This window comes from Gymnoscopelus braueri, assembly GCF_963280865.1.
Source record: "Gymnoscopelus braueri genome assembly, chromosome: 5".
In the NCBI taxonomy this organism is placed as follows: Eukaryota; Metazoa; Chordata; class Actinopteri; order Myctophiformes; family Myctophidae; genus Gymnoscopelus; species Gymnoscopelus braueri.
Window position 1 is genome coordinate 58075182 of NC_137606.1, and position 14960 is coordinate 58090141.

At 39.8% G+C, this 14960-nt stretch overlaps 1 protein-coding gene across 3 annotated transcripts in view; it reads right to left on the reverse strand.

Annotated features, from left to right (window-relative positions):
• The window catches only part of LOC308086050 (unconventional myosin-Ic-like), a 118351-nt gene that overhangs the window by 37873 nt on the left and 65518 nt on the right, over positions 1–14960 (reverse strand). For 2 of the 3 annotated variants that reach the window (XM_080429380.1, XM_080429382.1), the window contains exons 4-9: positions 14137–14335; positions 12550–12630; positions 9715–9894; positions 8451–8549; positions 3215–3328; positions 976–1047 (exon numbers count right to left, since the gene is read on the reverse strand). In XM_080429380.1, the coding sequence (XP_080285506.1) occupies positions 976–1047; positions 3215–3328; positions 8451–8549; positions 9715–9894; positions 12550–12630; positions 14137–14335 (745 nt within the window). Of the gene's footprint in view, positions 1–975; positions 1048–3214; positions 3329–8450; positions 8550–9714; positions 9895–12549; positions 12631–14057; positions 14106–14136; positions 14336–14960 lie in introns of all 3 variants that reach the window. The other variant, XM_080429381.1, reaches the window with a different exon arrangement.

Sequence of the window (14960 nt, forward strand, 5' to 3'; positions counted from 1 at the left end):
TTTTATGTTTGGTTGCTCTCGGGTGTTGCGTTCTGAAAATAGCAGATCTACAAGCTCACAACGCGACGCGCTGTGACGCGTTGTGAGCTTGTAGATCTGCTATTTTCAGCATGCAACCAAGTGTACAAAAAAACATTATGACGCTATCAAGGCACCGCCAACATACATTTTAGTCGACTAAATCAACTGTAGATTTAGTCGACTATAATCTGATGATATTTGGGGGAGTCTGGTGCAACGCTCAGGTCCGGGACCTGGTGAGACGGAGGAGGAGCCCGGCCAGGAGACAACCCACAGAGCCTAGTCCCTCCACGTGCCAGAGCCTCCGCTCTCCCCCATTCCTGGCAGAGTAGTTCCGGACAAGCGTATTGAGTGGCCCTGTCTTTCCCTATTTAGGACTGACCGTGGGTAGCTACCTGGGACTTAAGTTGGGGCTTGATCAACCCCGGCTGGGTCACCTGGGTGAGGGTGTATGTTGTTGCGAGACCTGAAACATCCTATGACCCCAGGCTACAACACTGATGATACGTCCCAGGTGCATCCATGTGATGGTTTTTTCGTTATGATATTTAGTCGACTAAAACAAGACAAAAACTAAAACATTTCAGATGACTAAAATATGACTAAAACTAAATGGAATTTTATTCAAAAGACTATGACTAAAACTACATCACAATGTGCTGACTAAGACTAAGATTTAGATATTTAGTCGACTAAGACTAGACTAAGATTTCAGATGACTAAAGTAGTACTAAAACTAAATGGTGTGTTATTCAACAGACTAAGATGAACACTGGTACGTGTACACACACACACACACACACACACACACACACACACACACACACACACACACACACACACACACACACACACACACACACACACACACACACACACACACACACACACACACACACACACACACACACACACACACACACACACACACACACACACACACACACACACTACCTCCTCTCCCTTGGCAATGATCTTCTTGTGTGTGAGGGCTTCGGTCAGCACGGCTCCATTGACACCTAGCAACTAACACACACAACAAACAATGAGTTAGCATGCACATACACACATGGATACACACACACCTCAAAATCCTCAGTGTCATTTAAACAAAGTGTATACAGGGTATCTGCACATTTATAAAGTTAACATTTAATGACTTTAAACACCTTTTTAATACCAAAAATATAGCAGATCTACAAGCTCGCAGTGCGAGGCGTTGAGAGCTTGTAGATCGGCTACTTTCACAATGTTTATCTGTTTAAACATGATTATTCTGGGGGGTCACGGTCTGAGAAAGTTTGGGAACTCTTGATTTAAACCACAGCAGTTTTTTTGGGGTGAATAAACCATGATTTTAACCGACCTGTAGGTATGCATGTATGAACATACAATACACAGCTTATAGATCTGCTATTTCCACTATTATAGAGACATTTTGAGTAGAAAATGATTCACTATGTCAGTCATTTCTTTGTATATTTCAGTTATGTGTCACATCTGCACCTTTGGTTCACGAGGCCTAAAGGGACAAACAGAAATGTACGTTTTATTCATAATGTTCAATGACAAAAAATACAACTAAATGGATGATCGCAATAATTTGTATGACAATGAATCATCAACTTAAATGTCATTATGTCAGTCCTAGTATATACAGTGGTGTGTGTAGTGGTGTGTGTAGTGGTGTGTGTAGTAACACATGTTACCAAATGGACCCCGTGTGTATCAGGGTTGATTCTGACAGCACATTTTGATGTAGTTTTAGTCAAAGCCTTTTCAATAAAATTCCGTTTAGTTTTAGTCATATTTCAGTCATTCTGAAATGTTTTAGTTTTTGTCTAGTTTTAGTATAGTTTTAGTCGACTAAATATCATAAGATTATAGTCGACTAAAACTACAGTTGATTTAGTCGACTAAAATGTGTGTTGGCGGTGCCTTGATGATGTCGTAATGGCTGATTTTACACTTGGTTGCATGCTGACAATAGCAGATCTACAAGCTCACAACGCGTCGCAGTGAGCTTGTAGATCGGCTATTTTTAGAGCGCAACACCCCTAGCACAACCAAACATAAAATGACTTCTTCTCCACTCGTCCCTCTCTAACATGTTAGTCTAGTTTTTATTTGTTGACGAGATTGTCAATATATTTAGTCTTAGATTTAGTCATCATAGCTTAGTTTATATTTAGTTTTTATTTAGTATTTGTCAGTGAAAAAAAGGTAGTCGACGAACATTTTTCGTCATAGTTTTAGTCGACGAAATCAACACTGGTATTGGTGATTTTGTGATGGGCATCTATAGGCTCATTGCACGTCTCTTAACACCTACACTACAGGTCACACAACGGACCTTTGATATGCATCTATAGGCTCATTCCTATGTTCATTCTATGTTCATCCTATGTTCATCCTATGCTCATCCTATGTTCATCCTATGTTCATCCTATGTTCATCCTATGTTCATCCTATGTTCATCCTATGTTCATCCTATGTTCATCCTATGTTCATCCTATGTTCATTCATGCTGCTGTGACACCCGGCAGTCGGGAGCCTTTGTAAACTTGGTTGAAGTGTGAATTAAGGGTTGTTTTAAATGTATGCATGTGTGTGTGCGTGCTCCTGCTGTGTGTTACCGCGTTCCATGAGCAATGCATCCCTGACTATATATAATATGAAGAACTATCATGTTATGCAGATCTCTGCTGTCCGGCAGCAACCAGCTAACTCCAAAATGTAAATTTTTCAGGAAATGACTAAACAAAAAAGTGGAGTTAGGAGGTTTTGTTCATCGTTGATAAGAACAGCTGAATGGACCTCCAAGCTCACAATGAGGTTGGAGGTCAAAAGGGGGTGGAGCCTGGAGTCAGCTAAACCAGCTAACTCCGCCCCCCTTTGGTGGAGTTAGCTGGTTTAGCAGAAAGTTTGAGGATCCAATGGAGTTAGCTGCTTTTGTCAGAAGCACTTTTTAATACTTTTCGTTGGTTCAATATATTTTTTTGTACCAACACACAGACGTAAAGGGTGTTCAATAGCACTGATTTATGGAAACAAATGCAAAAGAGTCAAAATGGAGTTAGCTGGTTTCTGCCGGACAGCATAGGGTTAGGTATATATTATACGGTATAGGGTTAGGTATATATTATAAGGTATAGGTTATATAAGCATAAGGTATATATATTGTATGTCTTACCCTGGCCAGGTATTTGATCTGTGTATCCGTGGTGATGAAGGCGTTGGCTCCATCATCTCCTCCATACTGAACATTACCCAGATGTAGAACACTGGCTATGATGTTCAGCAGCTCCTAGAGAGAGATAGAGAGACGGTTAATACAGAGAGAGACTGAACATTACCCAGATGTAACACACTGGCTATGATGTTCAACAGCTCCTAGAGAGAGATAGAGAGACGGTTAATACAGAGAGAGACTGAACATTACCCAGATGTAACACACTGGCTATGATGTTCAGCAGCTCCTAGAGAGAGATAGAGAGACATAGGGTTAATACAGAGAGAGAGAGAGAGAGAGAGAGAGAGAGAGAGAGAGAGAGAGAGAGAGACATATGTTTAATACAGTGAGAGAGAGAGACATATGTTTAATAGAGAGAGAGATAGAGAGTGAGAGAGTGAGAGAGTGAGAGATTGAGAGAGTGAGAGACAGACAGAGATAGAGACAGACAGAGACAGACAGAGACAGACAGACAGACAGACAGACAGACAGACAGACAGACAGACAGACAGACAGACAGAGGAGGTCGTTCTAAATCAGTATGGGAGGAGGGGGGAGGGGTTATAAAGGTATGCTGGTCATTCAGGACATTAAATTAGATCAGATTAACAGCATGCTTTTACAAGGTGTGAAACATCTTTAGTATCTTTACAGATCAGAGAGGATTGTCCTACAGACATCCTGGTGAAAACACAGTCACATAAAACACTATTCTCTGTCCTTTGGCTTCATCACATTAAATCACACCTTTATAAATGGCTCAGGATCAAATCTAATCACGTTTATCTATAAAGCACATTTAAAAACATCTTTGGTTTGGACCATAGTGCTGTACCAGAACATCTTATCAGCTCAACACAATAAACAATAGTTCACAACATACAGAGGCATACTAAACACATTATTAACAACATATCAAACACACACAATAAGATAATAAGAGACAAAACAACAGCAGTTAAATTAATACAATCAGAGACTGCTATTACAGTCTATCGCCATCAGATGGCTCCTGTCCCCAATGTACCTGGAGTCTAAAATGAACACATAAACAACAGACTGTATATTGACTGCATGGAGCATAATGTGTCCTGCACTTCATTCTATATTAACTAAATGATGTCAAGTGTGGATATTAAAACGTGGGTGAGTTGTTTAAGTCACACGTCAATCAACGCCATTTGAAATGTGAGTTTGCTGCCCTGCGCAGTTTTTTTTTGTTGATTGATTGAAAATTGTATTAGGCAAAAAGAATGTAAAACATCACATTTACATTAATAATACTTTTGACAAAAAGGTCCGTCCAAAAAAGTCCTTGCGGACTTGTTTCCGTTGGGGGTCGACTGTCTACCGGGAAACTGGTACTACCGCCTCTTTTGGCCTCCAGAAAGATGAGTTTTTAGGGTCTTTAGGGCTGTCACTTTAGTTCAAGGGGGAACAGATGATTTGGGAGGGGGGTCCCCAGATGATCGGCTTAATAAAGTGCAACATAGTTTTCTCACTCAACAGTAAACAAACCAACATAGAGTATCAGTGTATACAGAGTATCTGTACATCTCCTAACTTGTGATCTAGCTCAGTCCTGATAAAGAATATCCTATGGAGTGGATATGTTGTACAATTCTTCGTTTGTCAGTGAGACAGGTGCATGGCAGCAGAGAGACAGTCAGTGAGACAGGTGCATGGCAGCAGAGAGACAGTCGTGTCGTCTCTGTTCATTGTATGAACACGTAACCTGAAACCGACACTACAAGCGTTACAGCCGGATGTATACTTTGTCGTGGAACAGGGGCTGTGCACCGAAAATATCAGATCTACAAGCTTACAACACGTCGTGGGCGCGATGTGTCGTAAGCTTGTCGATCTGCTGTACGCCAAAGTATAACTCTTTGCTCTATGGTTGCCTTGTCGCTCAGAGGTCCTTCAGGCCGATCTACACGGTCACAGCTTATTTCTGTTCTGGCCCCTGAGTGGTGGAATGAACTCCTCACTGATGTCAGGACAGCAGAGTCACTGATGTCAGGACAGCAGAGACACTGATGTCAGGACAGCAGAGACACTGATGTCAGGACAGCAGAGACACTGATGTCAGGACAGCAGAGACACTGATGTCAGGACAGCAGAGTCACTGATGTCAGGACAGCAGAGACACTGATGTCAGGACAGCAGACACACTGATGTCAGGACAGCAGAGTCACTGATGTCAGGACAGCAGAGTCACTGATGTCAGGACAGCAGAGTCACTGATGTCAGGACAGCAGAGTCACTGATGTCAGGACAGCAGAGACACTGATGTCAGGACAGCAGAGACACTGATGTCAGGACAGCAGAGACACTGATGTCAGGACAGCAGAGTCACTGATGTCAGGACAGCAGAGTCACTGATGTCAGGACAGCAGAGACACTGATGTCAGGACAGCAGAGTCACTGCCCATCTTTCACCACAGACTAAAAACCCACCTCTTCAGGAAACACTACCCTGACCCTTCCTCCTAGCCTTGCCTACTTGTTGTCTATTAGTTGTATGAGCTCTTGTTTTAATGGATCTTGTTTATTTGATACACTCATTTGTTTTAGCTCTTGGTCATTTGATTTTTGTTTTTTTTATGTGTCTCATCTGTTTAAGAAAGTAGGTAGCTGATATATTACACTTTTACCTTAGCACTAGGTATACTCTTAGTTGCTTGTTTTAGAAGAGAATGCACTTCAGACTTCTGGTGATTAGTAGTTTTTGTTCCCTACCTATGTTGAATGCACTTATTGTAAGTCTCTTTGGATAAAAGCGTCTGCTAAATGACTGTAATGTAATGTAATGTAATGTAATGTAAATGCTGGGGAGCGGAGCTGTTCTCACATTATTTAATTGTCTAGCTATCACAGATTTTTGGGCTGACGGTGGCCGATAGGAATACTTTTCACCCAACCTTAGTAGAAATCCAAAGTGTTCCCATATCGGAGGTATCGCATTACTTTATGAGACCCAGGTCTCCAGCTTGTTATTTGATGCGCTGCCATTCTCTATATGTACTGATAAAATCATACTGCTAAAATCATACTGCTAAAATCATACTGCTAAAATCATACCGCTAAAATCATACCGCTAAAATCATAATGCTAAAATCATAATGCTAAAATCATACTGCTAAAATCATACTGCTAAAATCATACTGCTAAAATCATACCGCTAAAATCATACCGCTAAAATCATACCGCTAAAATCATAATGCTAAAATCATAATGCTAAAATCATACTGCTAAAATCATACTGCTAAAATCATAATGCTAAAATCATACTGCTAAAATCATACTGCTAAAATCATACCGCTAAAATCATACCGCTAAAATCATAATGCTAAAATCATACTGCTAAAATCATACTGCTAAAATCATACTGCTAAAATCATAATGCTAAAATCATAATGCTAAAATCATACTGCTAAAATCATACTGCTAAAATCATACTGCTAAAATCATACTGCTAAAATCATAATGCTAAAATCATACCGCTAAAATCATACCGCTAAAATCATAATGCTAAAATCATACCGCTAAAATCATAATGCTAAAATCATACTGCTAAAATCATACTGCTAAAATCATACCGCTAAAATCATACCGCTAAAATCATACCGCTAAAATCATACCGCTAAAATCATACCGCTAAAATCATACCGCTAAAATCATACCGCTAAAATCATACTGCTAAAATCATACCGCTAAAATCATAATGCTAAAATCATAATGCTAAAATCATACTGCTAAAATCATACCGCTAAAATCATACTGCTAAAATCATACCGCTAAAATCATAATGCTAAAATCATACTGCTAAAATCATACTGCTAAAATCATACTGCTAAAATCATACCGCTAAAATCATAATGCTAAAATCATACTGCTAAAATCATAATGCTAAAATCATACTGCTAAAATCATAATGCTAAAATCATACTGCTAAAATCATAATGCTAAAATCATACTGCTAAAATCATACCGCTAAAATCATACCGCTAAAATCATACCGCTAAAATCATACCGCTAAAATCATAATGCTAAAATCATAATGCTAAAATCATACCGCTAAAATCATAATGCTAAAATCATACTGCTAAAATCATACTGCTAAAATCATACCGCTAAAATCATAATGCTAAAATCATACTGCTAAAATCATACCGCTAAAATCATACCGCTAAAATCATACCGCTAAAATCATACCGCTAAAATCATACCGCTAAAATCATAATGCTAAAATCATACCGCTAAAATCATACCGCTAAAATCATACCGCTAAAATCATACCGCTAAAATCATACCGCTAAAATCATACCGCTAAAATCATAATGCTAAAATCATACTGCTAAAATCATAATGCTAAAATCATACTGCTAAAATCATACCGCTAAAATCATACCGCTAAAATCATACTGCTAAAATCATACCGCTAAAATCATACTGCTAAAATCATACCGCTAAAATCATACTGCTAAAATCATACTGCTAAAATCATAATGCTAAAATCATACTGCTAAAATCATACTGCCAAAAAAAATCTAAAGAATCATACTGCCAGGGGGCCAGTCCCCATATGATTTTGGCGGGGTCCCCAGATGACAGTGAAGTGACAATCTAAGGACCTTTATGATATGTCCAATACCTAAAAAAAAAAATACCATCAAAGAGCATCAAAAGTAATCAACAAACTACACAATAAAAACTGGTCAAACATTTTCCAGATTGTCAAATAATATAAGAAAGATGCAAAACATTTGAAAATAGCCGATCTACAAGCTGATAACGCCTCACAACGCGAGGCGTTGTGAGCTTGTAGATCGGCTATTTTCACAATATTTATCAGTTATAATATTATTATTTTTGGGGGGTCACGGCCTGAAAAGGTTGAGAACCACTGCCGTAAACAATAATAACTGGGGTGCGCGCAACGCACTGTTTTGGCTGCGCGGTTTGGCTGACGACACCGCCAAGGTTTCATAAAAGCGTATGAAACCGTAAAACAGGGACACCGCACGACCTTAGTGTGAGGAGGTGGTGATTTTTACATTACATTTTTGCTAAACTAAAACAGAATAAAGTATAATTTAAGGGGGACATGTTTACACAGAGCGGATTCTGAGCGTCTCTTTCAAAGAGGCGTGTCAAAACTGTGATATGAGCGGATCCTCCGATTGGTTCTCACCTCCACATCGTCCTCGTTGAAGCCAATCACCGTCAGCGCCTTCCTCACCGTCTTCCAATCACTGCGGTCGTTGATGGAGCTGACTTTAGGACAGTTTCCCTGGAGAGAAAAAACACAAAAAAATAATAAACTTCTGATCAACTGGATAATATTGTCATTGTACAAGACAAGGTCTCACGTTAAACAAGGCTATGATAGAAGAAGGTACAGACGGTCTTCACTATCGACGCTCATGGGAGGCAAAACTGGAACCGGACGTTGGGTATGAAATACATAGGACTCAATGAGAGGCAGCTGGACCAGCTGCTGAACAAACACTATTTCTGAACCATTGAGTCCTTTGTCAGTTAACTCTCTCACTGCCAGACTTATTTCTGGCTGTGTTTGCCCAGTGCCAGGATTATCTTAACCTTTTCACATAGTCACAGAATAGTCATCTCCAGTGTGATTGATCCCCTGATGGTTGCTAATCACAGAGGGTTTTCAGGTGTGGTTTAACAGATGTCAACGAGGTCATTGTGACCTTGTTGACATCTGTTGTTTGATGTTTGAAGATGACATGTTTCACATTACATGGTAAAAAAAATGTGTTTTTTTTCTCCGTTTATTTTTTAACATTGAAGTGAATGGAGCAGCAACTTCTTGGATAGCGTTATCTCCTAGTTCCTTTGAGATTAAAAAAAAATGATTTTTTAATTATTATTATTATTTTTTAACTTTAACTCGTTCTTGGCACTCAGGGCATTCGAGTGGGATAGATTTTTTATTTTTTTAGAACCCAAGATATCATTATCTGAAGATTTGCAGCTCCATCCACTCCTTGTTTAACTTATAACTGAAAAAGGCTGTATCTCGCTTCCTAAGCACTTTTTTTTACTTTGAAAAAAAAAAAAAAAAAAAAAAAAATCGTACTGGCCAGAAATAGCCAGAAATAATTTGGGCACTCAATGAGTTAATAGTTGAACTAGTTCCATACTTTAAGCAGGAAGCTGTATTGCTGGGGGTTAAAGGGTAAAGGTCATACTTTAAGCAGGAAGCTGTATTGCTGGGGGTTAAAGGGTAAAGGTCATACTTTAAGCAGGAAGCTGTATTGCTGGGGGTTAAAGGGTAAAGGTCATACTTTAAGCAGGAAGCTGTATTGCTGGGGGTTAAAGGGTAAAGGTCATACTTTAAGCAGGAAGCTGTATTGCTGGGGGTTAAAGGGTAAAGGTCATACTTTAACCAGGAAGCTGTATTGCTGGGGGTTAAAGGGTAAAGGTCATACTTTAACCAGGAAGCTGTATTGCTGGGCGTTCCTCTCCAGACCCAGACGTCTCAGTAGATCTTCTTCTCCTCCTTCTATCAGCTGGTAGAAGATGTGGAAGTTCCTCTCCCCGTGGTTCTGGTGAACCACCCTGGACTTCTCTAAGAGGTAGTTGAGGATGTGACCTCCTACTGGAGCCCCCTGGTGGTAGAGCAGGGTAATGTCATGTTATAGTATGATGTCATGTTATAGTATGATGTCATGTTATAGTATGATGTCATGTTATAGTATGATGTCATGTTATAGTATGATGTCATGATATAGTATGATGTCATGTTATAGTATGATGTCATGTTATAGTATGATGTCATGTTATAGTATGATGTCATGTTATAGTATGATGTCATGTTATAGTATGATGTCATGTTATAGTATGATGTCATGTTATAGTATGATGTCATGTTATAGTATGATGTCATGTTATAGTATGATGTCATGATATAGTATGATGTCATGTTATAGTATGATGTCATGTTATAGTATGATGTCATGTTATAGTATGATGTCATGTTATAGTATGATGTCATGTTATAGTATGATGTCATGTTATAGCATACATGGGCAACTGGCGGCCCGGGGCCCACATGAGGCCCCCACCTTCACTTAACACATTCCACACCAGAGTTTAATATCATAATGTACTCACCAGTGCCAGCGATTTATTGTTGTTTTTTTGTTTTTTTCACGTCGCCACAGACCTCACTAAATACCTTTAGATCGCGCGTTAAACTGTTTGTAGACACACAGGGTAGCTGTGTGAGTGGCCCAGAGAAGACCGTTTCAATCGGCGATCGTCCATTTTGAAGTTGTCGCGGTTTATGTTAACACATTGGGTGCCAGAGGTTTATTAAAATATTATACTTTGAGTGCCAGGACTTTTTAAACATTTTGAACCTTTTTCAAGTAGTCACAAAATATTTTCAGTGATCACCGTCCTCACGGTGATCCCCTCATTACACACATACAGGTCTCGTACAATCGGGGGGAAAAAATTTTAAACATTCGGAAATCCATTCCATAGTTGCAGCCAGCTGAAAATAGTTAAATTAACATTGTAAAAAAAAAAAGTGCACAGGAGCCGAGATACTGGTTTTTGAAGTCATAAGTTAACCAGGAGGTGGATTGGAGTCTAAATCTTGTAGGAGTGATATTTCCTGTTGCTGTGAAGGAAAAAAAAAAAAAAAATGAAAAAAAAAAAAAAAAAAAAAAAAGTATTTTTTTTTTTTTTTTTTTCAAAAACCGTATATATACGGTTTTGGCACTCAACGTTAGTATGCGCAAAACCGTATATATACGGTTTTGGCACCCAATGTGTTAAACAGCGTTCAGCGAGGAGAAAAAAAACTCTGAGGTAATGGCGGATTAGGGGAAGATTTAGAGCGACGGCGGATGGGAACGAAAATCTCCGGATACGGATATTTCCGTTTCCGGGTGTGCTACAATGAAATGTGTCACTGCGAGGGACGCCTACAATGAAATGTGAACCTGCGAGGGAAAAAAAAAAAAAAAAAGACCACTTCGCGTAGATCTACGCGACTGGCACGCTGCGCAATTATTTAGGTTCGCGTGGATCTACGCGATTGGCACGCAATGTGTTAAAGACGGGGTGTCGTGATTTTCAGTGATTCCCCCCCCCCCTAAAACATAATCATCAGGTATTATGGTTATACTAGGAGGAAGATTTTTTCAAAAAAGTGTACATAAAGTGTTAAAATTATGCTTTTATGTGGACACGCCTCCAGTTCATTAAGTATACCTGGTTCTCACCTTAGCACCTCCTCCACCACCTTAGCACCACCCACCTGTCCTAGTCCCTCCTCCTCCTCATGCCCACACCTGTTGTGTTATGATAATGAGGGGGAGGGTATACTATGTCACTAAAGCGCTGTTTCTCTATTGGCACGTTTGACCCTCAAGGTTTCAGCCTCCAGGAAGAAACTCAAAGTAGTCAGAAAAGACATAAAACACCATAAAACACCACCAGGGGGCTTAATGAAGTTCTATCAACCTCATAGACACATGAAAAACAGAAAAAGTGCAAAACCATGGCAACACCACTTTAATGCGGCCCACAGGTTAATATCAGAATAGTGATTATATTATTGATTTCAGCTGTTATGATTCTAAACATGCAAACATGACCCACTTTAACACATTTACCGCCGGGCCCGTAGTTCTACGGGCCGTTAAATCCAACGGTTAAGCGCCGAGCCCGTAGTCCTACGGGCTGCGGTCTTTTCGCGCATGCGCGGTCCGGGTGCACTTTCGGAATTTTTTTTGATCCACTTCCGTTTCCGGTTTGATGACAGGAAATAGAATTATTTGGGATCCGGTTTCGACGATCACGCCCGCTCCCATTCTACAGACGAAACTGAAACTCAATTCTCTTCCTGTAGTTTTTTCTCCTCGCATTTCACTGTTTAACGTAATCCGCTCTAACTCAAACATGGATGCCCCGTTTGACACGCGATCTTCACTGGGAGATACAGGGAGATCTCGCGGATGTAAACAGACCGTTCACGGCTCAATCTTAAGGATTTTAACAAGATCTATGGCGACATGAAAAAAACAAAAAAACAACAAAAACACCTTGGCACTGGTGAGTACATTATGAGATTAACCTCTGGCGGTGGATGTGTTAATGACTTCAGTCTATATTAGTAGCTTAATGACTAGTATTAACATTCTTTTTTATGTCCAATGTAATTGTATTTAGGTTCATAAAACTAAAAATATATATTTATATTTATATTGTATATATATGTATGTTTATATTGTATATGAATGGCTGCTCACCTTGAAGTCAAACTGGATGTCCATGTATTTCCCAAAACGACTGGAGTTATCATTACGTAATGTCTTAGCATTACCAAACGCCTGGAGAGAGAGACAGACATGGAGAGAGAGAGAGACATGGAGAGAGAGACAGACATGGAGAGACAGACAGACATGGAGAGACAGACAGACATGGAGAGAGAGACAGACATGGAGAGAGAGAGAGACATGGAGAGAGAGACAGACATGGAGAGAGAGACAGACATGGAGAGAGAGAGAGACATGGAGAGAGAGACAGACATGGAGAGACAGACAGACATGGAGAGACAGACAGACATGGAGAGAGAGACAGACATGGAGAGACAGACAGACATGGAGAGAGAGACAGACATGGAGAGAGAGACAGACATGGAGAGAGAGACAGACATGGAGAGAGAGAGACAGACATGGAGAGAGAGAGACAGACATGGAGAGAGAGACAGACATGGAGAGAGAGACAGACATGGAGAGAGAGACAGACATGGAGAGAGAGACAGACAGACATGGAGAGAGAGACAGACAGACATGGAGAGAGAGACAGAAAGAGAGAGAACATTATGACTGATTATAGGATGGAGTAGTACACACACACACACACACACACACACACACACACACACACACACACACACACACACACACACACACACACACACACACACACACACACACACACACACACACACACACACACACACACACACACACACACACACACACACACACACCTCAACTTTGCTAAGAGAAACATGTAAACATAGAGTAACTAGAGTAACTAGAGTAACTAGAGTAAATAGAGTAAATAGAGTAACTAGAGTAAATAGAGTAACTAGAGTAAATAGAGTAAATAGAGTAAATAGAGTAACTAGAGTATGTCTGATGTTGTTTCTTTATGATAGGTAGTGACTGACCAAAGGAATGATGACCATGCAGACACTGTATATCTGCATGGTCAGCCAACAACTTAAAAGGAGAATTTTGGACTAAGTTTTTCTTACCTTTTCTATGACGTTATGATATCTTAGGATGAACGGTACAGTAGAATCATGTCATAACTCCATCCAGGGTCCGCCACAGCTTAAAACGTGCGCCGATAGGCCTTGCGTTAGATCGCATATTTTAATCGCTTTTTTTCTTTTTTTTTTGTGAGATCTGACGTTCATAGTGACAGAACACTATGCAACCAAAAAAATAAAAAAATAAAAAAACTAAGTCTCGCTAGACGAGATTTCAATCTCGAGATTGAAATCTCGTCTAGCGAGACTTCGTTTTTTTTTTTTTTTTTACAGTGTTCTGTCACTATGAACGTCAGATCTCACCAAAAATGTTTTAATAAAAAGCTATAGCATAGAAAAGGTAAGAAAACCTTAGTCCAAAATTCTCCTTTAAAGTTCTTATCACAAACCCTTACCTCTAGGACGGGGTTGGACTGCAGCAGTCTATCCTTGATGGTCTGGACCTTGTCACTAGGTCTCATAGTAAAGCCTTACCTCTAGGACGGGGTTGGACTGCAGCAGTCTATCCTTGATGGTCTGGACCTTGTCACTAGGTCTCATAGTAAAGCCTTACCTCTAGGACGGGGTTGGACTGCAGAAGTCTATCCTTGATGGTCTGGACCTTGTCACTAGCGGGACACGTGACGGCGTAGTACTGGAGGATCTTCTTAGACGCCTCCGTCTTCCCCGCTCCGCTCTCTCCACTGATGAGGATGCACTGGTCCTTCCTCTCCGTCCGCATGGAGCGGTACGAGTTATCTGACACCGCATAGCTGTAGAGAGGTAGTTATACTAGTTATAATGGGTTATACTAGTTATAATGAGTTATCTGACACCGCATAGCTGTAGAGAGGTAGTTATACTAGTTATAATGGGTTATACTAGTTATAATGAGTTATCTGACACCGCATAGCTGTAGAGAGGTAGTTATACTAGTTATAATGGGTTATACTAGTTATAATGAGTTATCTGACACCGCATAGCTGTAGAGAGGTAGTTATACTAGTTATAATGGGTTATACTAGTTATAATGAGTTATACTAGTTATAATGAGTTATCTGACACCGCATAGCTGTAGAGAGGTAGTTATACTAGTTATAATGGGTTATACTAGTTATAATGGGTTATACTAGTTATAATGAGTTATCTGACACCGCATAGCTGTAGAGAGGTAGTTATACTAGTTATAATGGGTTATACTAGTTATAATGAGTTATCTGACACCGCATAGCTGTAGAGAGGTAGTTATACTAGTTATAATGGGTTATACTAGTTATAATGAGTTATACTAGTTATAATGAGTTATCTGACACCGCATAGCTGTAGAGAGGTAGTTATACTAGTTATTATACTAGTTATACTAGTTATAATACTAGTTATACTAGTTATAATGAGTTA